General features: G+C 36.2%; 1 protein-coding gene across 4 annotated transcripts in view; it reads left to right on the top strand.

The window, feature by feature from the left end:
- Positions 1-23,941, top strand: part of TCF12 (transcription factor 12) — a 371,138-nt gene that overhangs the window by 266,831 nt on the left and 80,366 nt on the right. For 3 of the 4 annotated variants that reach the window (XM_061180287.1, XM_061180286.1, XM_061180288.1), the window contains one exon: positions 20,768-20,903. In XM_061180287.1, coding sequence (XP_061036270.1) covers positions 20,768-20,903 — 136 coding nt within the window. Of the gene's footprint in view, positions 1-20,767; positions 20,904-23,941 lie in introns of those variants that run through there. The other variant, XM_061180289.1, reaches the window with a different exon arrangement.

Genomic DNA, 23,941 nt, shown 5'->3' with positions numbered 1-23,941 from the left:
CTGGAATACCCAAAGCAGTCTTGAGAAGTGAAGAGCAAAGTTGGTGAATTTATGCTACCTGACTCTAACATAAGATGTAGTATAAAGCTGTTGTAATTAAACAGCATGGTACTGGTGTGATTGAGAAATATGACACTGGTATAGAATAGAGCCCAGAAGCACACCCACATTTATGCAGTTCATTTGATTTTCAACAGTATTTGTCAAAGTATTCCAATGGGAAAAGGAAAGATTCTTAATAAAAAGTGCAGTAACAAATGGATATTCATATGGAAAATTATGAATGTTAGTCCTTCTCTTACACTGAAAGCAAAAGTTATTCAAGATGGATCCTAGACCTAAATGTAAAAGCTAAAACTACAAAGCTTTAAGAAGAAAACATAGGAGAGTCTCTCTTCAATTAGGGGGTAAGCAAAGCTTTCTTACACAGAATACAGAAAGAAAAAAACTGCAAAAGAAAAAAATGATAAATTAGACTTAATCAGAATTAGACTTCTGCTTATTAAAAAGCATAGGTTAAAAAAAAAGAGTAGACAAGCCACAGTCTGGGAGTCAATATTTGCAAAACATACATCTGACAAAGTACTAGTATCCAGGATATAAAAAGAACTCCTACAAATCTATAAGGTTACCCAAGGCTTCTCCAATTTTTCTTTTTGTGACAAGGTTAAGTGCAGTTGATGAACAAATTTCCAGTCCCTTCTAGACTTGTAATTCTATGATAATTTCAAGAACAGGATCATTTCTAGTTGGTAACATGACTACAAGCTGTTACATAAAAGATACCCATGGTGTAGCTACTTCTCTTTCTTTTTCCTTCTTTCTTCCTCCTCCCCCCACCACCCGCCCAGTAATACTTTTCTCTTAAGGAGGACAGGTTTCCTTAGCCAGTGACAACTAACAATTTTAGAGGTTGAACAGTTACTTGATGGGGTAATTTCTGACAGCATACTTAGAGAAAACCCTAAAGGATGAGACCAGTGGAATAATTATCTAGCCTGAGATATCCATAAGTGTATAAAAAAGTCTTAACTCTGTAGAGGAGGAAAGTTTTCTTCAACCCTCTTAGGGTTCCTGGTTGGATCTGAAAAGCAAACTGACAAAGACAGATTAACAGGAGAAAAGCTTACATATTCATTTAATATAAGTTTTGCATGACACAGAAGTCTTCATCAGGAAATGAAGACCAAAAGAAACAGACCTATGTACTTTCATGCTAAGTTTGATGAAGAGTAGGCATTATGGATGAATATGATATAGATTAAGAAGTATGAGGTAATTATAAACTGGGGGAAACTTAGTAAGGCCTGTTTGTTAGGATTCTTCTTGACATCCCTTTTTCTTTGGACATAAGGATGCTCCTTTTCTCTGGATATAGGGAAGGCACATCTCACATGAGGATAGCCTGTTTCAGGGAAGAAGGGCTGGGGTGGGGGTGGAGGGCATCAGAGTGACCTTCCTGGTTCTGTCAGTTTCCCAAACTCCTCAGCTTAAAATAGCTGAGGACTGTTGCTCTGGTGGGCAGAGCTCAGAAAAACTTTAATCTGCTTGACTGCTGATGGGTGGGGCTGGGTTCCCTCCCTGTTGGTTGTTTGGCCTGAGGCAACCCAGCACTGGAGCCTATCTGGGCTCTTTGGTGGGGCTAATGGCAGACTCTGGGAGGACTCACGCCAAGGAGTACTTCCCAGAACTTCTGCTGCCAGTGTCCTTGTCCCCACGGTGAGCCACATCCACCCCCTGCCTCTGCAAGAGACCCTCCAACACTAGCAGGTAGGTCTGGTTCAGTCTCCCCTGGGGTCACTCTCCTTCCCCTGGGTCCCGATGCGCACACTGTGTGTGTGCGCTCCAAGAGTGGAGTCTCTGTTTCCCCAAGTCCTGTCGAAGTCCTGCAGTCAAATCCCACTAGCCTTCAAAGTCTGATTCTCTAGGAGTTCCTCCTCCCGTTGCCAGACCCCCAGGTTGGGAAGCCTGACGTGGGGCTCAGAACCTTCACTCCAGTGGGTGGACTTCTGTGGTATAAGTGTTCTCCAGTCTGTGAGTCACCCACCCAGCAGTTATGGGATTTGATTTTACTGTGATTGCGCCCCTCCTACCGTCTCATTGTGGCTTCTCCTTTGTCTTTGGATGTGGGGTATCTTTTTTGGTGAGTTCCAGTGTCTTCCTGTCGATGATTGTCCAGCAGCTAGTTGTGATTCCTGTGTTCTCACAAGAGAGAGTGAGAGCACGTCCTTCTACCCCGCCATCTTGGTTCAGGGCCACAAATTTCTATAAATTTAAAATAAATTCCTTAAGATGTATTTCAGATGATGTGCTTTATTTCAGACCTACTTTTAATCAAATATTGAGTTTTGCACTGATTTAATAGGACATATTACACAGATCTGTATCGCACAACATAATGTATTCATTGTATTTTAACATTTTATTAACCAGATTTTGCAATCTTAGTGTTTTATTTTTAATAAAAAGGATCCCTTATTCCCTATGGACTATTGTACCCTTAGAAATTATAGCATTTCCAATTTACAGAAATTTGTTGCCACTTCTCTTTTAAGCAGACCAAGTTCACTTACAATTTAAATGTTTCATCTTTTTCTCATGCTTTCTTCTCACTGGGTAAAAAAATGTCCAAAAAAAAAAAACTTCACACATTACAAAACTTGCTTAAAAGATAACGAATCTTATCAATAAGTATTTGCTTATTTTATCATGTATAAGAAACTGGGCCAGGCAACAGAAAAAAAGAATTAGTATCAGTCTTCAGGAAGCTTACATTCTAGTTGGGAAGACCAACAGTGTACACACAGAAAATTAACTAAAATGATAAGGTGATCCGTATTAAATCTCAAGTAGCACAAATGTAAGTTAGAACTCAGAAGAGAGAGAAATGAATGTGATTTTGATACAGAGAAGATTTTGCAAAGGAAGTACAGAACACTGAGATCTTGGAGGATGGGTAAAATTTGACAGAGTAGACAGGAGAACATCTTGGGGAAGGAGAACATATGACTAATAAAATAGAAGCAGTAATATTCAGCACATCTTACTGCTTCTTCCTTAATTTTCTCCCACCAAAAGTATCAGCTTTGTGAAGGCACCGTCAGTGGCTGCTTGTTTGTTGTATTTCCAGCGCCTCGCTCTGTGCCTGACAAATAGAAGCTATCAATGAATACCTTTTTTTTTTTTAAATTAGAGTATAGTTGCTTTACAATGTTGTGTTAGTTTCTGCTGTACAACAAAGTGAATCAACTGTATGTATACATATATCCCCTCCCTCTCGGACCTCCCTCCCACCCCACCCCCCATCCCGGTTACCACAATGAACGCCTTTTGAATGAATGTATTTGGAATGAAAAAAGAAGTGAATGTGTATTCTAGGAATAGTAGCATTTTAACTTGGCTTGAATGGAATATTTATTTAGGGAAACAGTGTGAGATGTGTGAACTGTAAGGATGATGCTTGGATACCTAAACAAAGAGTTTATGTTTTATCCTGTAAGGGTTTGGGATTGGACACGAGGCATGATAAAAAATACAGGTGTTTCTTAGAAAAGTTAAGCTTTAGTTTACGATTTGCTAGAGAATTTATAAACTGGTGACAAGGAAACTATTTGAAATGGTATTGCTCTAGGCTACATATCAAGAACAGTGGGATAGGTAGTTTAGACAGATCTTAGTTATATAACAACAGCACATTGCAGGTGTTAAGAGATAATTTTTTAAAAATAAAATCATGACTGTCCTATAGCTATACAAATGAACATGTATATAGATTGTATCTCATCAGTGAAGAAATCTGTAAGGTGTTAGAAACAGTTCAAAGGAGAATCCAAAAACAGACACATTCATAGATCAAAATTATGGAAATTAATATTCAAACAGAGAGGCAAAACATTTTTTTTTTTCCTTTGGAGCAGGGTGGTAGAGGTATTGAGGGTGGGGAAAGGTCTTTCATCCCTTTACTGGACAGAATTTTTTTTCAGATGTACATATAAGAATTATTTTTCATTGCTACTAGTTATCTACAATTTAGAGAGTTGTAAAATAGCTCCCATAGAATGAGAATCAGGTAACCTAGAAAGGTATGCTGTAGACCAGTGGTCAGCAAACTGTGGCTGCCAGCCACATATCTCAACCCCTTGAATGATTTTATTAGAACATAGCCATGTTCATTCATTTATGTATTGGCTATGGCTTCTTTCTTGCTACAAAAATGGAATTGAGTAGTTACAAAGAGACAATATGGCCCACAAAGCTTAAATGTTTTCTATCTGGCCCTTAACTGAACTGACCGTACTCCAGGCAATGCATAATATTCCATCAAAGCATGATTTTTTTCCAACGCAGGTATGTGTTTCTGACAATTAAGCGAATCAGGGTTTTCATATGCAGTGAATCCTAAACTAACCTGATGTTTCCCCAGGATGATTAATTAAAGCTAGTTGTTTTAAACAGCAGTTGGGATATTTCTTTACATAACAACAAACCTAATGATAGAGACCTTAGCTTTAGGCTAAATTATTAGAACACAATATTTAGAGCCAGGAAGCTGATGTTGTATACCATTCTGAGCAAATGTATTTCTAAACAGGCATAATCGCCTGTTAGAAATACATTTTACTATTTGCAAATAGTAAAGTAACTTGCAACTCTAGCATATAGAGAATGATTGAAGGACAGAGGGCTATTTAGTTTTAAGAAGGGAGGACACCAGTAACTTGAGAAGCATCTTCAAATATTTGAAGCATAATTTGGGTTGTTCTATAACTTTTAAGGTTAAAACTTTGGGCAATATGTAGGAGTTAAGCAATTCTGATTTTAACGTAGTATAAGAAGGAATATTCTCCTAGTATAGAGGATGGAATATTCAACCTTGGTAAATAGTGACTTCCCTCTTAGTGGCTATGTTTGAGTAGAGGCTAGACATTCACTTTACTGGAATTTTTATACTAGAGGGATTAGAGCATCTGTTGTTTGATTGAAATAACAGACCTTATTGAAGTTTTCTTCTAATTCCATGAGCTCTTTAGTGACAAGTAAAAAGCTTTTCAGGAGGTGTTGATGATCCATCTGAGGTTGGAGACCAGAAATTACTATTGATATTCATCTATATGGTTTTATACATGTTTTAATTTCCCCAGCAATATTGATTCATGAATGTTATCATTTTGTCAGTAGACCAGTAGTTTAAAGCATATACAGTGGTAAGGAGTGGGAATTTTAGACTCTTGGCTTGGACTGGGTTGTTATTTGGTCCAAACCAGAGCTTTCTCTTTTTATCAAACCAACAGTTATTGAATTTCTAATCTTGTTTTTCCTTTTCTGAGGCCAATTTTTGGGTTCCTCTAGCCAGTTTTTCTGAGTTATCTTTTGGAGGAGTATCCCTTTGGACCATGACAGAGATTTGGCTGCTGCTGGTGCCTTTGAGGGCAGCATTTCTTTTGGAAATACCAACAAGGTGATTTCCCTCAGCCTCCAGCAAGTCAAGTTTAGAATGCCCCATAATCTTAATAATAGCTAAAGTGGCAGGTAAAAGTATTACATCTAATAATTTTAAATTTTATTTAAATTTTTAAAAATTTTAATTTTATTTCTGCTGAAAGTAAGAAAGCCATGTTGCTTCCACAACACTTGAAAATCATGAGCTACTCTGAGAAGCATATCTACTGTCAGTATAAATATTGGCAAACTTTGTCCTTGGCTAAAGTACAAGCCCACGTAAGAGCATATAATTCAGCCTGTTGGGCCTAAACAGAAGGGAATAGGTTCAGAGACAGGAACTCTTGAGCTTCACTATAGATCCTCAGTATTTGAACTGTTTCAGTACTCTGAGGCATGGGCTGCTTTATAGTCGTGGAGTTGAGCACTAAGACTGTGGCTCTAGTGTCAGTTAGGACTGGAAGAGATTCATCCCAAATCTGGAGAAACATTTCTCCAAGGTGATTAAGAGGGAGAATTGGGAAGAGCGCCTGTAGTTCCTCAGAGCCCCTACCATTGAGAATTGGCAGGATGTTGGAAAGGCTAGTTAGAGAGCTAAAGGTGCCTAAAGCACTTACATTTATAACAATCTCTTTTTCAATGTCCTGGCTTTTTGTAATAATAACAAAAACTAGGAGGGTTTTTACTTTGTTTAGGAACTTTCATTTGCTGGAGTTGAGGATTAAGAATTTTGTTCATCTTCCTTTTAGGTGACTGCTCTAGAGTGTGAGAGAGCTGGTTTACCAGATTACCTAAATCTGGAGTGGACATAGTTTCCCCTTCCATCCTGGTCCTTTTTACCAGAAGGGAAAGGTCCCGGTTCAGCCCATTAATAAACATAGAGTTAAAAGCTCCTCAGGTGGAATCAACATAGGAAGGAAAACCAGAATTTTCTTTAAAAACAATTTGAAGTCGATTGTAATAGTCATGAACAGGTTCATCAGATTTTTGTGTGCAAGTCTGAATTTGTTCCAATCAACAGGATTCGGAAAAGCCCCAGGAATTGCTTGATGAAGTCACCTAGTGATTGCCTGAGCCTGATCATATAATAAGTTAGTGGGCTGGTCTCCCAGTTGTAATTCTAGAGACCTTTCAGGATTTTCCCAATTAGCAGTTTTCAGTACTGGGTCTGGCCTTCACTGACAAGTATATAAACTAGTTGATATAATTAGAGAAACCAGGTTGATAAGTTTGAATGACTATATTAAATTCTTCAGCAAATCTGTGAGGATCTTTAGTTACTTTGGGAAAATATTTGACTATGGCTCCCAGTTCAGCTTTGGTCCAGGGAATATAAGAAATTAAGGGTTTAGCCTCTGGATCCTCAGAGGGCTTAAGTTTGAAGGGACAGGTTCTGACAAGTTCAGAAGAAAAGGGAGTAGGGAGAGTTTCAGAGAAAAAGGGAAGAGAAATCTTACCTTAAAATCTTATTTTGCAGAGAGGCAATTTCAGACTCCTGATAACATTGGGAAGCCTCAAAATACCAATTAAAAAAGGTATTCCCCTCAGTTCTCAAAATTTTTGAGCAGTTGTAGTCAAATTCAATTTAAAGGAGATTAAAGTTGGGAATTTCAAATGTTCCCCATAATGGCCATTGATATTCTAAATTGCCTTTGGTCAGGTTGGTCCATTTAGTTTAAAATGTGCCTGAGGAAGGTTCTTAAACATAAAATCAGCCTGAGTTCCTGTAAGAGGGGGTGCCCTCAAAGTACTTAGATAACTGGGATCCCATTCCTCAGAGGTTTTTCTCTAGAGTAAAAGAATAATTTTTCAAACTGCCCAAACAGCTCAGTTCAAACAGCTTGAAACTCAAACAACCAGCAAGCTTATATCATCCAGTTCGAAGGAAACAGCTTTGTCCTAGAGGAACGGGGCCAAAGATTTTTCAACAAGTTTCCAGAGAACAGCCCCTCTTTCATAGGAATGGGCCAGTGGCTCAACTGAAGCGGTTTCAGTGAAGCAGTCCCTGTTACCAAAGGAATGGGTGGACAGCTTCTCAGCCAGCTTTAGCTGAGCCAGTCTGTTCTCAAAATCAGACTGGCGTGCCAAACAAGTACTCACATACAGAGGAAGGCCTTAACCAGAAAGGTGAAACCTTAAAATAGATCCCAAATAAAGCCTGGAGACCTTCAAACACAAAGAGGTTAAGAACATGGCTCCAGGAGAAAGACATACCTTCAAATCTCAGGGTCAGCAAGAAAATCAGTGAGCAAAATGGACTCAATTGTGAGTACCACACCTGTTTGCTTACCAGCCCCAGAGTCGTTGGGGGTCTTCTCTGGTCTCCCTATGGGCCACCAAAATGTTGATCTAAAACAAATAGATTACCAGATATTTCTCCAACAAAGATGGGTTTATTCAGGATCAGCAAAGAATTGCAATTCAAGGTCTGTAACCATGGTGAGCCACATGCAAGTCTCCCGCAGCAAGGAAAGGAGAATGCTTTTATAGAGGGCGAAAAGGAAATTGCGAGGGCTGGAGTAAACAAGAGTTCATGGCTTTTCATTGACTGAGTCCTTGTCAGGAAAGAAGAGGAGTCTTTCTTCTTCCTTCTGGACTCTGTTATCGTCACAGGTGGTGAGAGCTCTCCCTTCTGGTCTCTCAGCTCTGTTTGAGGTTTCTGTTTACGTTTTACAGGTGCAATAAGTAGTAGGGGAGTGATGGTGCTTTAAGAATAGATTATGTCAGAATTGAATATTGAACTTCAAAATTTCAGAAGTCAAGTGGTTCCCCATACCAACACCTTTTCAGGAGTAGATTATTCGATGGTGATGGAGGATTGTTGGAGTCAGGAATGTTAAGACATAAAACTGGCTGTTGGATCAAATGTTGAAGCTATCCAAGGGATGATTCACTAATAAAAGAGCATGTGAAAGGGCATGCACAGTGGCTGGCACACAGTAGGCATCAAAAAATGTTTGCATCTGAATCCTGCGATCCAGGAAAGGGTAGTAAGCCATCAGCTGCCTTCAGGGTGAGCCGGGCTTTGTGAGTTGTTTGGAGCAGAGGTAAAATAAATTGTTTTGTGGGAGTTATGTCTCATCATGAAGTATGAACAGTAGGCAGTTTTAATTTCCTGCTTCTGTTAAAAGGCCAGAGAGAGTTAGATTATGCAGAGGTAACTTGGCAGGGGGAAGAGGCATTGTTTCTTTGTTCCTATTCCCTCCATAAAACTTGCTAATTATATTTTTCGTGCTACTCAGTGCTGTTTCAGAATATTGTTTCAAAGATCATTATTCTTTTGTAAACTTATTTCAGGAGAAAGGAGTCTGTTAAATAATGGCTAGAGATTAGACACCATCCTGGGGAAAAAAAGTGAAAAAAGAGGTGACCACAGACTGGGTATTACATGTTAATAAGGGATTGTTGTCAGTTTGGGGGATGTAACAAGAGCTGAGAAATGGAAGAATAAATGAAGCAGAAGCAGCAGAATACTGACAGTTGCTGAAGCTGGGTGAAAGGTATATAAATAACGGTTTATTACACTTTTTTTCCTACTTTTGTTTATATTTGAAAATTCCCAAAATAAAAAGTTTAATTTTTAAAAAGATGTCCAGTATAGAATGTTTCAGTTCAAAAAATATTACATGCCTAACTGTAGGCCTAGTGCTATATTGGGTTTTGTGTTACCCTTAATTGTATTCTTGAAAATGCAAGGTATGGGAAAGAGGGCATACTCATTTACTAGATGTGAAAGCTAACATTAAATGGAAAGGGAGTGGCTTCAAAGCATTAGAACTCTGCTGAAAATCTTAGGACTACATAACACCATTTCCACAGAAGCAAAAGAGAAATGACATTTCCTTATCTCTTGTTCTTATGTTGGTTAACATCTCACATAGTTGGCTGCTTTGTATTCATAAAAGAAAAGGCTCAAAGGCATACTGGTACCTTTACAGGAAGTCTTCCAGAGGGCCCTATTTATCAAGGAAGTTTCTAAATTCAAACAGTCAGAAAAACTGCTCACTTAGGAGAAGACATGCTTAGAGTATGCTCACTACTAACCTCATGAGAGTCTGCCTTCAAGACATTCCTATAACATTTTTGAAAGTGGGGACTCTCCTTATGGAAGCCTATAAAATCCTAAGTCGTTCTTAAATTATTTAAATACTGGATATATTAAAATAGCTTTTATTTTTGCTGGGTTTTTTCATAGTTCTTTTATTTCTGGGAGGTCTTTTTTATCAATCTACATCCCAGATCTTCCTACTTTGTTATCTTTCCATTGGCTGCTACAGGATTCAGGAGAAAAGTTCAAAGAAAAAAAATAGTGAAAATGAAATAATAAGATGGTAAAATTTCCCTCTGTTTACTGATAATTAAGGAAGATTGAGAAACTTAAACTGCTAAGATTGCCATGTTTTAGTAATTTAATAGTATATAGGTAGTTTCTTTTCTTCTCTTTTTTCTTTTTTCTCTTTTTAAGCCAGAAAGATGGGGCTGATTGTGTTGGCAGGATGCATTTGATGGATGACTGTCATTATCTTCTCAAACCTGCATGACACTTTAAATATTGAAAATGATAATTAAATTTTCAAGAGACCATGTTGAGATTATAAGATTTGGGACTTGTAAAAGAATGAGCATAGCAGTTGGCTAGTGGTGGCTGGTGTGTTTTTATTGACCCAGGAAAGAAATAGAAGCATCTCAGGTTTTCTTTTACTTTGTTTCCCTGTACATCCCTCCCCACCCCCTCCCCCAATTAATATATTGTCCAAAATGTTGGTAATGACTTGGAACTATTCAGGTTGCACAAAGCATTTAATGAAATCTTGTCTTAGACAAAACACTAGAGAGGATCATAATTAATGTCTCATTTTCTGCCAGTTGCTATTGATTACTCATTCAAGATCCCTTTGTTCTCAGAATGATAACTGTAGTTTGCATTGCTATCTAATGAGATTCTCAGGATAGAATTCTTTAACAACTTGCTGATAATTGCTAACATATCCCTGGAATTTCAATGTAAATGAATTTGCATAATAATACAATTATTTCACAAATGTCTGTGTTTTCCAAATTCGAGATTTATTACAGCCTGTTTTTTAATCATTTGTAGAAAGTTAACAGAAGACTGATACATTATTAAAGCCCAGCATTTATATTTTGCCCTGAGTTCCCCTTCACCCTCTGAGATTTTGATTTGGTTGTGACATGAGGTGAGAGGCTTCTTTGTCATTTTCAATTCCCCTGTCTCTGAAACTTCAGATGGACTCACAGCTGAACTGTACTGTGATGTTTCTAAATTAAAAGAGCAGTTGCAAATATAATAATACTATACTAATTTTGCTTTTAGAACAGTTTTCTTTCTTTATCCCTCAGTGACAAAAGAACACATGGTACAGTATAAAGAATTCATCTGAGAGGAATTCCCTGCCAGTCCAGTGGTTAGGACCCCACACTTTCACTGCCGAGGACACAGGTTCAATCCCTGGTCCGGGAACTAGTCAGGAAACTAAGATCCTGCAAGCTGCGCGGCCAAAAAAAAAGAATTCATCTGGGAAATTTTAACAATTTATGTACTCTGTTTTATCATGATTGTTTTTTATACCTTTCTACATCTTTAATTAATAAGCTCCCCCTCTCAAAAAGACAAATTTGGGAACAGCTGCTTGCCCTTACGTATGAAAACTGCATACCATTTCAGGGATATAATATAGGCATGAAATTAAGGAGGTCTGTAGAATGTACAAAGAGCAGTGGTTCCAAGAGTCCATATTAAATATTTTAAGTTTTTTGAAATATATGACTACAACATTAGGTACTCTCCATCTTTTCTAGAAAACAAATTAGTGTTAAGTAAGTGCTTCAAATTTTTAATCATAAAATGAGGATAAAAATTTTTGACATTAGGGCCTTATTTTCTCTGATTGTGCATAGATATCCAAGTATATGTAGTACAGCATTTGGACCAAGCCATTTAATGGTAAAAAGTAGTTCTGAGGAAGTAAGTTTATATTTATCAAGATTTCAGATACTTTCCCTTTTAAGGGTAAAGAATATCCAAATTCCTGCAGTGTGATTTTGAATCTTCCTGGCTACTTACCAGCACCATTTTAATATAGGATATTTTCCTGTGTTACTATTAAATTACATTCACAGTATCTTCCAATGTAATTAAGAAGAAGTTGCCTTAGTAAATGATGTTGGCCATGCCCACTACTTTATACCTCTTCTTTACACTTTGGTCAGTATCACCATGAAGACTTTCTCTAAATAGCCTTTTCAAGTTCACATTTTAGAGTCAGGGTTTCTCAAGCACATGAAGAGGAAGAGAGAACTTTAAAAAAAAAAAATTATTGCATAGGCTACTAAAGTTCCATATAAAGAAATGAGAATTTTTCTTCAGGCTGAAGGTTTGTCATATGCAGTTCAAAATGAAACTTACTGTAGGTTTTTATTACAATAATCTAGGCTAACAAAAAGAAACGAAATTGAGTTATTTGTAGTGAGGTGGATGGACCTAGAGTCTGTCATACAGAGTGAAGTAAGTCAGAAAGAGAAAAACAAATACCGTATGCTAACACATATATATGGAATCTAAAAAAAAAAAATGTTTCTGAAGAACCTAGGGGCAGGACAGGAATAAAGGCGCAGACGTAGAGAATGGACTTGAGGACGCGGGGAGGGGGAAGGGTAAGCTGGGACGAAGTGAGAGAGTGGCATGGACATATATACACTACCAAATGTAAAAGAGATAGCTAGTGGGAAGCAGCCACATAGCACAAGGAGACCAGCTCGGTGCTTTGTGACCACCTAGAGGGGTGGGATAGGGAGGGTGGGAGGGAGATGCAAGAGGAAGGAGATATGGGGATATATGTATATGTATAGCTGATTCACTTTGTTATAAAGCAGAAACTAACATACCATTGTAAAGCAATTATACTCCAATAAAGATGTTTTAAAAAATAAATAAATAAATAAAATGAAATATGGTATTTTATTAATTTGAAGAAACTTCAAATTCCAGAAGAGTAGAGAGAATAATATAATAAACTTGAAGCCTCTAAATTTCTTCTTTGAAAAATAATTTATTTCATATATATATATAAAGGCATTAAAAGAATACGAAGAGCAAAAAATAATAATAATAATATAGGCTATCTTAGTGTTTCAGGAATAACCCTTTATTAATTATTCTTTGGTAATTAGATATATTTTTCACAGATGGAGTTGCTAGATGACTGTAGAAAAGATTCTTTTCTCTAAGCATGTGTTAAGAAATTTAGTGCTATGTCATTTCAGAATACTAATTCTGCCTTGAATAAGACAGCAGAATAAAACTGCTTTGTCTAGTTCTGTATCCTCTGGGATACTTGGGTATTCTTTTTGCCTTAGATACCTCCAGGACAAGATCAATAATGCTTCTCATTTGTTTCAGGCAGGCAGAAAAATCAATAATATGAGCTGATACGTAATTTTATTTTAGGAAAAAATTCAGTAGTTTATTATGTGCACTTTAGTTTTACCAAAATGTTTAAAGGATCAAATAAAGGAAAAATGCATGATTTTGTCAGTGGTAGAATATCAAAATGTTAGGCATATATAGTTTAGCCCTTGATTTTTAAAGTCATATTTACCATTAGTTCCATGGGTATTATTTCTTAGATTATCAGGTCCTTGTGGAGAAAACCTTGTCTTAAACTTCTTTTGTGTTTCTTATAGTACTGAACATTTCATTTTAGTTAACAGGATAAAATATCATCTTGTGTTCTTAAAAAGAAACAATTTCTCCTACATTTATTTTGCCTAATCATTTTGATCATGATACAGGTAAAATGGGGAAATGGTTATTTCTATGATTAGGACAGCTGAGTGAAGGGCAGCTGAATGAAGAACAACTTCTATATCTTTTTTGGCACTAATATTCACTGGAGAAAAAGAAGACGGTATTTCCTAACCACATCTCCAGATTTGGCAACAATAAGGAGAAAAGTATATCAACAGTAAAATTGGTAACAAGTAAACTTTTTTCCCTAAAAAAAAGTTTGTTCTTCTTTTTCTTCCTTTATTTCACGCATATGTACAAAAACCTACCAGTATGTATTCTATAGGTAACTCAGCTTTAGGATTATAATTCACAAATTCATTTATAGGTCACTTATATTTTTTTAAGTTAATCTTATAAATGGTAATTGGGTTCCTGGACTATTGTGGAAGTTTTATTGTATTGAGGAAAGAGCCTCTTCAACAGAACTAGATTCAAATTAGGTTCCACTGCTTGCTATCTGTATAACATAAAATCTCTGTACGTAATGCTTAGTAAGATTGCAGTAAATATTAACTGAGATGGTACATTTGATGGTGTGCTAGTGGATCCTTGATATTTAGTCTGATTTTCTCCAAGTTTTCATTTTGAAAAATTACAAACCCACAGAAAAGATACCAGAATAGTACAATGAGCATCCAGTTACTCTTAATCGAGTTTCATCATTTAACATTTCACCATATTGGTGCACACGCATTCTTTTTCTTTCACTCAATATGTGTCTGTAGATGTTTGTATGCTAAATGTGGGTTTATGCACACAAATATACACACTTCTGCTGAATCGCTCTGAGAATAAGTTGGCATTTTTCTGTTTATTCTTGGTCTAGGTTGATACAGTTTAAATCTGTCACACTCCTCTTTGGATTTAGCCTCTAATTGTCAATCCTTTCTCTGGGGGCCTATTCTCTTTTCTATTTCCAATATCCTATTTTACCTTAGCCATTGGGAGTTGCAACTCAACCGTCTTGGATTCAGGGCAGACGAGGTCTCCTTACTTAGGAGAAAGAGTTTGTGCCCAGGAAATAAAAAAAAAATGCCACTCATCTTATTTTCATTCTTTGTGATACTTAGAATATGGTAACCTATGGAGGAAAAAAAATGAATTGGAGTTTTTATTTTCTCTAGGGCCTACAACCATGCTACTCACTTTTACTTAAGCTTTATTTACTTCTCCCAGTAACCCTGTGAAATATTAATATAACCAAACAAAACAGATGCATTAATGTTAGACAATTTGCCCAGGATCTTACAGTCAGGTTTTGAACTCAGGGTAGCTAACTCCAAAGCCCATGCTGTTTCCAGGACATCAGAGTTTTTGTAGACATTTTATTTACTTTTAGGAGTATAAGAAATACATTTGCCTATTCACATTTTAGATTGTTTTATGCTTCTTTTAGTCTTTATTATGACTATTACTGGACTTCTTTGAAGAAATAACTCACTGGCTACATTTTATTCATCTGAAAGTTTATCTATCTTTATCTTACAACTTTAAGCAGACAGACTTCTTAACCATCCTCCAAACTCAGCCCTTTGTTTCGCCATTAAAGCATTATGTAAGGGATCAATTAATATTTTCTAAAAAGGGCTACATAGTAAATAATTAAGGCTTTCCAGACCATACATTGTCTGTTGCAACTACTCAACTCTTCCACTGTAGCACAAAAACAGCCATAGCCAATATATAAGTGAATTAAGTGAGACTGTGTTCCAATAAAAGTATTTTCCAAACAGGCCCAATTTGACCTGTAGGCCATGGTTTGTTGACCACTAGTATTAATCATCATCTTATATGCTCATTAGAATTTATATGCCAGGGAGGGGCTTCCCTGGTGGCGCAGTGGTTGAGAGTCTGCCTGCTAATGCCGGGGACACGGGTTCGAGCCCTGGTCTGGGAAGATCCCACATGCCGCGGAGCAACTGGGCCCGTGAGCCACAACTACTGAGCCTGCGCGTCTGGAGCCTGTGCTCCGCAACAAGAGAGGCCGCGATAGTGAGAGGCCCGCGCACCGCGATGAAGAGTGGCCCCCGCTTGCCACAACTAGAGAAAGCCCTCGCACAGAACGAAGACCCAACACAGCCAAAAATAAAATTAATTAATTAATTTAAAAAAAAAAAAAGAATTTATATGCCAGGGAAATGTTGAAAGGAACAGTGTAAGAGATACATGAATGCCCATCTCGTCTCACGTATTTGTGTGGGTACAGTGACCAGTTTTGCATGTACCTTCTACATGAGAAAACACAGATGAAGTAATAAATACAGCAGGCACCTCAAAACATGATATCATGAAAGTCAGTTTTGCACTGAGCAGGGAACATCCTATTAAAAGACTAATGATGTTTTTAAGGAAAAATTCAAGGTACATGACCCCTGCCCTCAAACATGTGGTAATAATATGTTCCATCTAGCATACTCTAACCATATTCTAATTGCTATTTGAGGAATGTCAGATGTGCCTAGCACAGGCAAAAAAACAGAAAGAAACACAAAACAGATGTAACAATGGAAATTTTAGTATAATGTGTGGGAGACTTGATGATTCCTGGGTCACACTATTCTCACACAAATAACATAATCAGGAGATCCACTTCTAATGGTTTGTTATAGAAATAGAAAGGATACATGTGCAATTTACATTTATATTAATTGTTTTCTCATTTTTATCATTTCTCCTAGAGATTATTGTCTTAAGGGGAGCTATTTCTCCTTCATGCCTGTTAGTCAACACCTTTGTTTCCTAATCTGTTGAACCTTGTATCTGTTGGAATTTGTGTGATTAATGCTAAATAATTACATTGATATTATGCAGTCTTTTCATATACACATCATATTGTCTGGTGATCGAAATCCTCTTCTCACTTTCCTCTTTTGTAAAAGAAGATATCAACTCTATTCAAAGAATCACTTACCTTTTGAGAAGTCTGAAAAATTTGTCTTCTTAATTATAAACATTTCTGAAAGATGCAATGATCTTTGGGTGATTTAATATACTAATTACTTCATGTGTGCTCCAGCATTGTTGAATAGGCTTTTTTTTTTAAACTGAAATATCAAATATCACATGAAGAGACAGTATAGCAAAACGTATGAGGTGCAGTGAAAGCAGTGATCAGAAGGAAATTTATAGTTGTAAATGTCTACATTGAAAAAGAAGAAAGATCAGTAACCTAACTTTATACCATAAGAACCTAGAAAAAGAAAAGAAAACCAAACCCAATGCTAGCAGAAGGAAGGAAATAATAAAGATTAGAGCAGAAATTTTTAAAAATAGAGAAAAGGAAAACAATAGAACCAACAAAATCAAAAGTTGCTTCTCTGAAAAGATAAACAAAATTGACAAACCTTTAGCTATATTGACTAAGAAAAAAAGTCTAATTACTAAAATCAGAAATGAAATAGGGAGCATTACTACCAACCTTACAAAAATAAAAGGGATTATAAAAGAATACTGTGAACAAGTGTATGCTAAAAAATCAGACACTGTAGAAGAAATGGACAAATTCCTAGAAACATACACACCACCAAAACTGAAGAAATAGAAAATCTGAACAGAACTAAAACAAGTAGATTGAATCGGTAATAAAAATCCTCCCAAAAAAGAAAAGCACAGGACCAAATGGTTTCACTAATGAATTTTACCAATCATTTAAAGGAGAATTAACACCAATCCTTCTCAAACATTTCTTAACTCATTCAGCGAGGCAAGAATTACCGTGATACAAAGCTAGAGATATCACAGGAAAAAGGAAACTACAGACCAATATCCTTTTTGTATATTAATGAAAAATTTTCTACAAAATACTAGCAAGCTACAAATCCACCACCGTGTTAAAAGGATTGCACACCGCGACTAGCTGGGTTTTATTTTAAGAATGCATGTGTATTAGACATATGAGAATTGATCATTCATTAATTAGAATGAAGGGGGAAAAAGTCACTCAGTCATCACATCTGATGCAGAAGAAGCATCTGACAAAATCCAACACCCTTTTATGATAAAACACTTCACAATACTAGGAATAGGCAGGAACTTCCTCAATTTGATAAAGGTCATTTGTGAAAAACCCACACCTAATGCCATGCCCAGTGGTAAAACATGAAAGCCTTTCCTCCTATGATCAAGAACAGGACAAAGATGTCTACTTTCACCACTTTCATTCAACATTTTACTGTACATTCTAACCAGAGCATTTAGGCAAGAAAAAGAAATAAAAGACATCCAAATTGGAAAGGAAGAAGTAAAACTATCTCTGTTTGCAGATGATATGATCTTTATATATAGGGAATCTATAATAAAATCATTAGAGCTAATAAATGAATTTAGCGAAGTTGCAAGATTCAAGATCAACACACAAAATTTAGTTTTATTTCTTTACGCTGATGAACAAACCAAAAATAAAATTAAGTGACAGCTCAACTTACAGTATCATCCAAAAGAATAAAATAACCTAGGAATAAATTTAACTACAAGATGTAAGACTTGTACACTGGAAACTACAAAGCACTGCTGAAAGAAATTAAAGAAGACCTAAGTAAAAGGAAAAATATTCAGTGTTCATCAATTGGAAGACTTATTGTTGTTAGGATGGCAATACTCCCCAAAGCAATCTACAGATTCAGTGCAATCCCTATCAAAATTCCAATGGCATCTTTTTGCAGAAATGGAAAAGCTGATTCTCAAATTTATATGTAACTTCACGAAATCCCAAATAGCCAAAACAGCATTGAAAAAGAAAAGTAAAATTGGAGTACGCATACTTTCCAATTTCAAAACTTAATACAAAGCTACAGTAACCAAAACACTGTGGAACGGGTATAAGGTAGACATATAGACCCATGTGATAGAATTGAAAGTCCAGATAGAAACCGGAACATCTATGACCAATTGATTTTTAACAAGGGTGCCAAGACCACTGAGTTAGGAAATACTATTTTCCTCAACAAATAGTGCTAGAACAACTGGATATCCACATACAAAAGAATGAAGTTGGACCCCTACCCCTACCCCTATATACACTATATACAAAAGTTAACTCAAAGTGCATCAGTGATCTAAGTATAAGAGCTAAAACTATAAACTCTTAGAGGAAAATGTAGGGATAAATCTTCATTCCCTTGGATTTGGCAATGGATTCTTAGATATGACATTAAAAGCACAAGAAACATAGGGAAAAATAAGTTGGACTTCATCAATATTAAAAACTTTTGTGAATCAAAGGACATTATCAAGAAGTGAAAAGACAACCTACAAAATGGGAGAAAATATTTGCAAATCAGATGTCTGATAAGGGTCTAATATAAAGAACAGAACGTATAAGAACTCTTAGAATACCACAGCAGAAAGGCAACTCAATTCAAAAATGGGCAAAGGACTTGAATAAACATTTTTCCAAAGAAGATATACAAAGGATCATCAAGCCCAAGAAGAGTTGTTCAGCATCATTAGTCACGAGGGAATTGCAAATCAAAACCACAATAAGATACCACTTCACACCCATGAGGATGGCTATAATTTAAAAACCAGAAAGTAACAAGTATTGGTAAGGATGTAGAGAACTTAGAACCGTCATACAATGAAGTGTAAAATTGTGCAGTCACCATGGAAAACGGTTTGGCAGTTTCTCAAAAAGTTAGATTTTACCACGTGACCCAGCAACTCCACTCTTAAGTGTATAACCAAAAGAATTGAAAAGAGATACTCAAACAAATACTTGCACACAAAGGTTCATAGCAACACTATTCACAATAGTCCAAAGCTGGAGAAAACCAAAATGTTACATCAATGGATAAATGCATAAACAAATTATAGTATATCCGTCCAATGGAATATCATTCATTCCTGAAAAGAAATGAAGTACTGATACATGCTGCAACATGATGAACTTCAAAAACATGCTAAGTGAAAGAAGCTGGATGCAAAAGGTCACATATTGCATTATTTCATTTATATGAAATATTCAAAATAAATTAAATCCACAGAGACAGAAGCAGATTAGTGGTTGTCAGGGGCTGGAGGAGGGGAGGAATGGAAGTGACTGTTTGAATGGGTATGGAGTTGCCTTTTGGGGTGACGAAATGTTCTGGAACTAGAGGGTGATGGTTGCACAACATTATGAATGTACTAAATGTCACTGATTGGAAATGTTAAAATGGTTAATTTTATGTTATGTTAATTCCACCTTAGATTTTTAAGCCGAAACATAAATATTACTTAAAATTATTAAATAGTGTGACAAACTGAAATGAAAGTCTTTCTGGAGGCAGGGACTGGACTATTATGACTAGCATTATAAAGTTCTACTGATTCTTTCTAACCAGAGCTGAGGTTTATTTCTCAGTACCTTTATGATGCTCAGTAGCTGGAATGACAACTACCAACAGTATGGTGATAGCAGTAAGGGGTATTATTGAGTGGGAGAATAGTAAATATATTAGAGAAATCACAGCTCTTTTCATTTGAGAGCATCTTCTCAAGTATATCTAACACCCTTTCCAATTGAGGTCTTCCTTTTCCCTCAGCTACCAGAAAGCTTGAAAACAAATTCTGCCAAATTAACTTCATTTGCTTTATGACAGGGTCAATTCGTTAGTAGGTCAGGGCTGCTGAATCTCTGGATTTCAGTGAAGTACTTGACACAATTTCATGACATCACTGTGACATACATTAGGGCTCTCTCCTCAGCCTTGTCATCCTGGACAAGGATAAAAATGGATGATTATTATGGATCAAATATAACAAGATGAATTTTATCAGAGATAAATGTTAAGTCTTGTACTTGGAACCAAAGAACACAAACTGAACAAAGAAACCATTGGAGGGACATGACTTAATAGCAACTTATACAATAAAGAGTAGCAGGGTGTGATTACTCTTAACCTCTCAATATGAGCTAACTAGCACAAATGGGTTGTTTAAATGTAGTGTTGAAAACTACTCTGCATTAATAAGGCCACATCTGGGGCATTATTCTCCATTCTCCTTTGCAAGAGACTTTGACAAATGGAAAATAAATCTGGAGGTCTGTATCAGGGATGGTGAGGAGGACATTCAAACCATGTCATGAGACACAGTTGAAGAAAACAGGAATGGCTAGTCTTGAAAATATTGGCACTCTTCAAACAATGAGAGCTTTCCAAAAAGGAAAAAAAATGGAAAAAGAACAGAATTGACTACCTTTTGTGGTCATGAAAGCATTCAAGCAAAGACTGGGTGGCCATTTTTCAAAAATGTTCTTGATGATTAAAGAGTGGAACTACGTAGTAACTAAAGTATCTTTCAACCCTAAGAGTGTATGGATCTACATAATTACTAGAAAGCAGGCAACATGAGGATGGGGAAAAAGAGAAAATACAGGTTTAAACTAATGGTCTAATAAAATTCAAATAAGTACTTAGATACTTCCTAAATTCAAGGGTTTGTTGAAGTTACTATAAATAGTTCAGGAGTGATGTCATTTTCAGATTTGGGTTCATAATCAACAAGAAGATAACTTGTTTCTTTGGCCTTGTTTTATAGTCTAGTCTCCTGAGACAAGATCTAGGGCTTGGAAGCCCAGCACAAATCTCTTCTTCAGGAAAACCTGGGACACCGTACTACTCATTCTCTGCCACAAGTTCCAGGAGAAGACCACTCCATGACTCTGCAGCACTTGGTAAGTGTATCACACAACAAACCCCATTTTACAAATGTTTCTTCCCTACCCCACTCCCCCTTAGTCTATGCTTCTGGCTATACTTTTAGTTAGAAGAAATTTGGTTTCTTGGGTATCATGATGATATTGGGGCTTATTTACATAAAATAATATATCATATATTTAATAAACAATATTTTTATTTGGTCATCAGTATAAGAGGAACTGAATAGTGAAAAATGGAACTTTAAAAATGGGATTAGTTTTTCCTCTTATAATAAAAATGTCATGTACTAATATTAACATCTTATTCTTGACTAAAATTGATATAATGCTCAACAGTTTACAAAGTGGTTTTATAGTATACGTTCTCATTTCATCCATACAGCGATCCTAGTAGTCAGTGGATGATACTAGCTTTAACATAAAATTGAGGCTCAAAAGAGGACACATTCATGTAACTAGCAGGTGATTTATGCAGGATAAAATTTAAGATTTTCTGACTCCAAGTCCAATGTTCTTTGCATATTAATTGCTTCTACTCCCCACTTTTTAAAAAATTGAGGTAAAATTAACATAACAGAATTATCTATATTAAAGTGTACAATCCAGGGACATTTAGTATATTCACAAAACTGTACAGCCATCATCTCTAGCTCCAAAACATCACCTCAAAAGGAAACTCAGTAACTATCAAGCATGCAAATCTCATTTTCTTTAGCTTCCTTCTTTTATGTCTTATACATAGCCTAACCAGGCCAATCTGTTTTGTGTTGCTGCTTACAGCAAGCCTCAGGTATACTCTGACACTCTAGCCAGTCAGTGTTTAAATGTGGGAATTTTTGGTTATTCTTACCAAAGAATCCTTTATGTAAGAAAATTGAAGTTGTAAAGCATGTTTATATTAAGGATAGGCCAGCTTCTGAAATAAACATAGTCCACCAAAAGAAAGTATGTCCTAGTTGTTTGTTCCACAAATACTTGTTGACACCCGTAATTTGTATGTCTACCTCTGTCAAACCTAAACTTTGGTAAAATATCCCTAGCCTTTGGGTCTAGAATATGCTTGAGGGTGTAAAAGAACACAGTGATGGATTGTCATATTAGGCATAGAAAGCTCTGGTTAGATATGCCCATCTCTCAATGTTGTGGGTGGTTGAGTATATGTACTGTTAGCTCCGATGATTTAGACCACTGCACTCATTAAGGAAATGGTAAGTTAAAGTATCTTTTCCCCATCTCCACTTTTGTTTCCCACCAAATTAGTTAGTCAGGGTAAGAACATTCTTTTGAGTCTAGATGTGGCGGTGTCACTCTAGAAAAATATCTGTTAGTATGCTATGTGAGCACACACTGTGACAAAAAGCACTAATATAGACCAGTATACTATTACTAAGAGTTCAAGGAGGAAATAATTGGAATATTGAGGGCAGGGAGGGGGAGTGGATTTCATAAATACTCAAGCTTTCCAGAAATTAAAGCTTATATATTCTTCATTTTTGTTTTGATTATGATAATGCTAGGTACTATGGATTATTTCTTCTATGTCAGGTACTGTGTTATACATACTGCATCTTTACAAAAACTCTACGAGGTTATATTAACCTCATGTTGCAGATAAGGAACCAAGACCCAGGAAGCTAAGTAACTTAGCCAAGCCTTGGTATCCAGGGACGTGCACTCATCTCCTGGGTGAATACCATTTAGTGGATTATTATTCCATTCTTCATTGTTATTTCTCAGTCTTAGACACTCTTTCTTGGCATTGCAGTTATCCATAAAATCTCTGAAAGGACTTCAGAGATAATCTACGCCAATCTTAGCATCTTCTCAAGCTATTTAGATGCTTTAGGAAATCAACATTCTGCAAAACAGTATCTAACTTATAATACTCTTGCCACAGTTTTTAATATAAACCTAGTAATAATGGCTAAAATTTACTGTGTCACTTTCTGTTAGGCACTGCCCTGAGCATCTTTCTGTATTATATTTATTGCAGTAACTCCAGGAGGTTATTGTAGGTAACTGAAGTTCTAAGAGGTTAAGTAACTTGCCCAGGCTCACACAGCTGCTGTGTGATGGAGCTGAAATTTGAATCCAATCAGCTTACTCTCTTAACTGTTACACTTTGAAACCTCCCAAAAGTGAACTCTGTATCCTAAGTTCATGATTTTGAATCCAACATTATTTACATAATTGTAGAGTGGCAACTAATGATGAGATTAAAAATATAAAAGAAAAATTTCCATTCCCATGGCAGTGAAAAACTGTCCTTATCTAAACAGCGATGTATTCTACTGCTAACTACCCCAAAAGAGAGTGATGGGCTCCAGACTGATAGGAACAGTTCAGTTGACTCTCTTGGTATGTATGGAGTGTGGCTTTTGCTCAAGGGATACTGTACTAGTTGTGAAAAGTTGGGTTTTAGAAAAGCCTCACAAAGAACAAAAATTTTGCCTGTAAGTTTTATAAATATAAAGTGTGCCAGATGTTGTTTATCTTTGGCACTTTTGTTTTAAGGAAATATAGGCTGCCTCTTGGGGTAGGGAATAGATGCTAATGAGTGTTTTTTTCCTCTTTTTATTGTATAAAATTTTTCCATGTGCTACTTACAAAGTTGCTTTTTTAGCTTTGCAGCCTCCTGGGATATTCACTATAAAGATTCCCAGCCCCAATTTAAATGGGTTTCATTCTTTCTTAAACAACTGCATGTTTTATTGTCGTATCATTTATGACCCAGGAAAATACCATTTTTACAGTTTTCAAAAACATTGTAATTAACATCAGCCTTCTTATGCGTTCTCTCTTCTTAATAGTGAACCCCTCTGAAAAATCCTGAATTTGATCCATTATTTGTGTACGATTGGAAAGGTGCAATTAACACCATTTTTTACAATAAATAAGATGAACAAGTATTAAATTTTAAATTTTACAGATAAGTAAAAGTAAAATATCAAGTAAGGTGGTTAGGCATATGAAAATATTCATATTCTCCATTATATTAATAAATAATTTGTGTCTTAGAAAGAAATATACTTTAGTTATTTCTTGGAAATAAA

This window comes from Eubalaena glacialis, chromosome 2 (assembly GCF_028564815.1).
Source record: "Eubalaena glacialis isolate mEubGla1 chromosome 2, mEubGla1.1.hap2.+ XY, whole genome shotgun sequence".
Classification (NCBI taxonomy): Eukaryota; Metazoa; Chordata; class Mammalia; order Artiodactyla; family Balaenidae; genus Eubalaena; species Eubalaena glacialis.
Note: the sequence above shows the minus strand (reverse complement) of the source record. Positions and strands in the feature narration are given on the sequence as shown.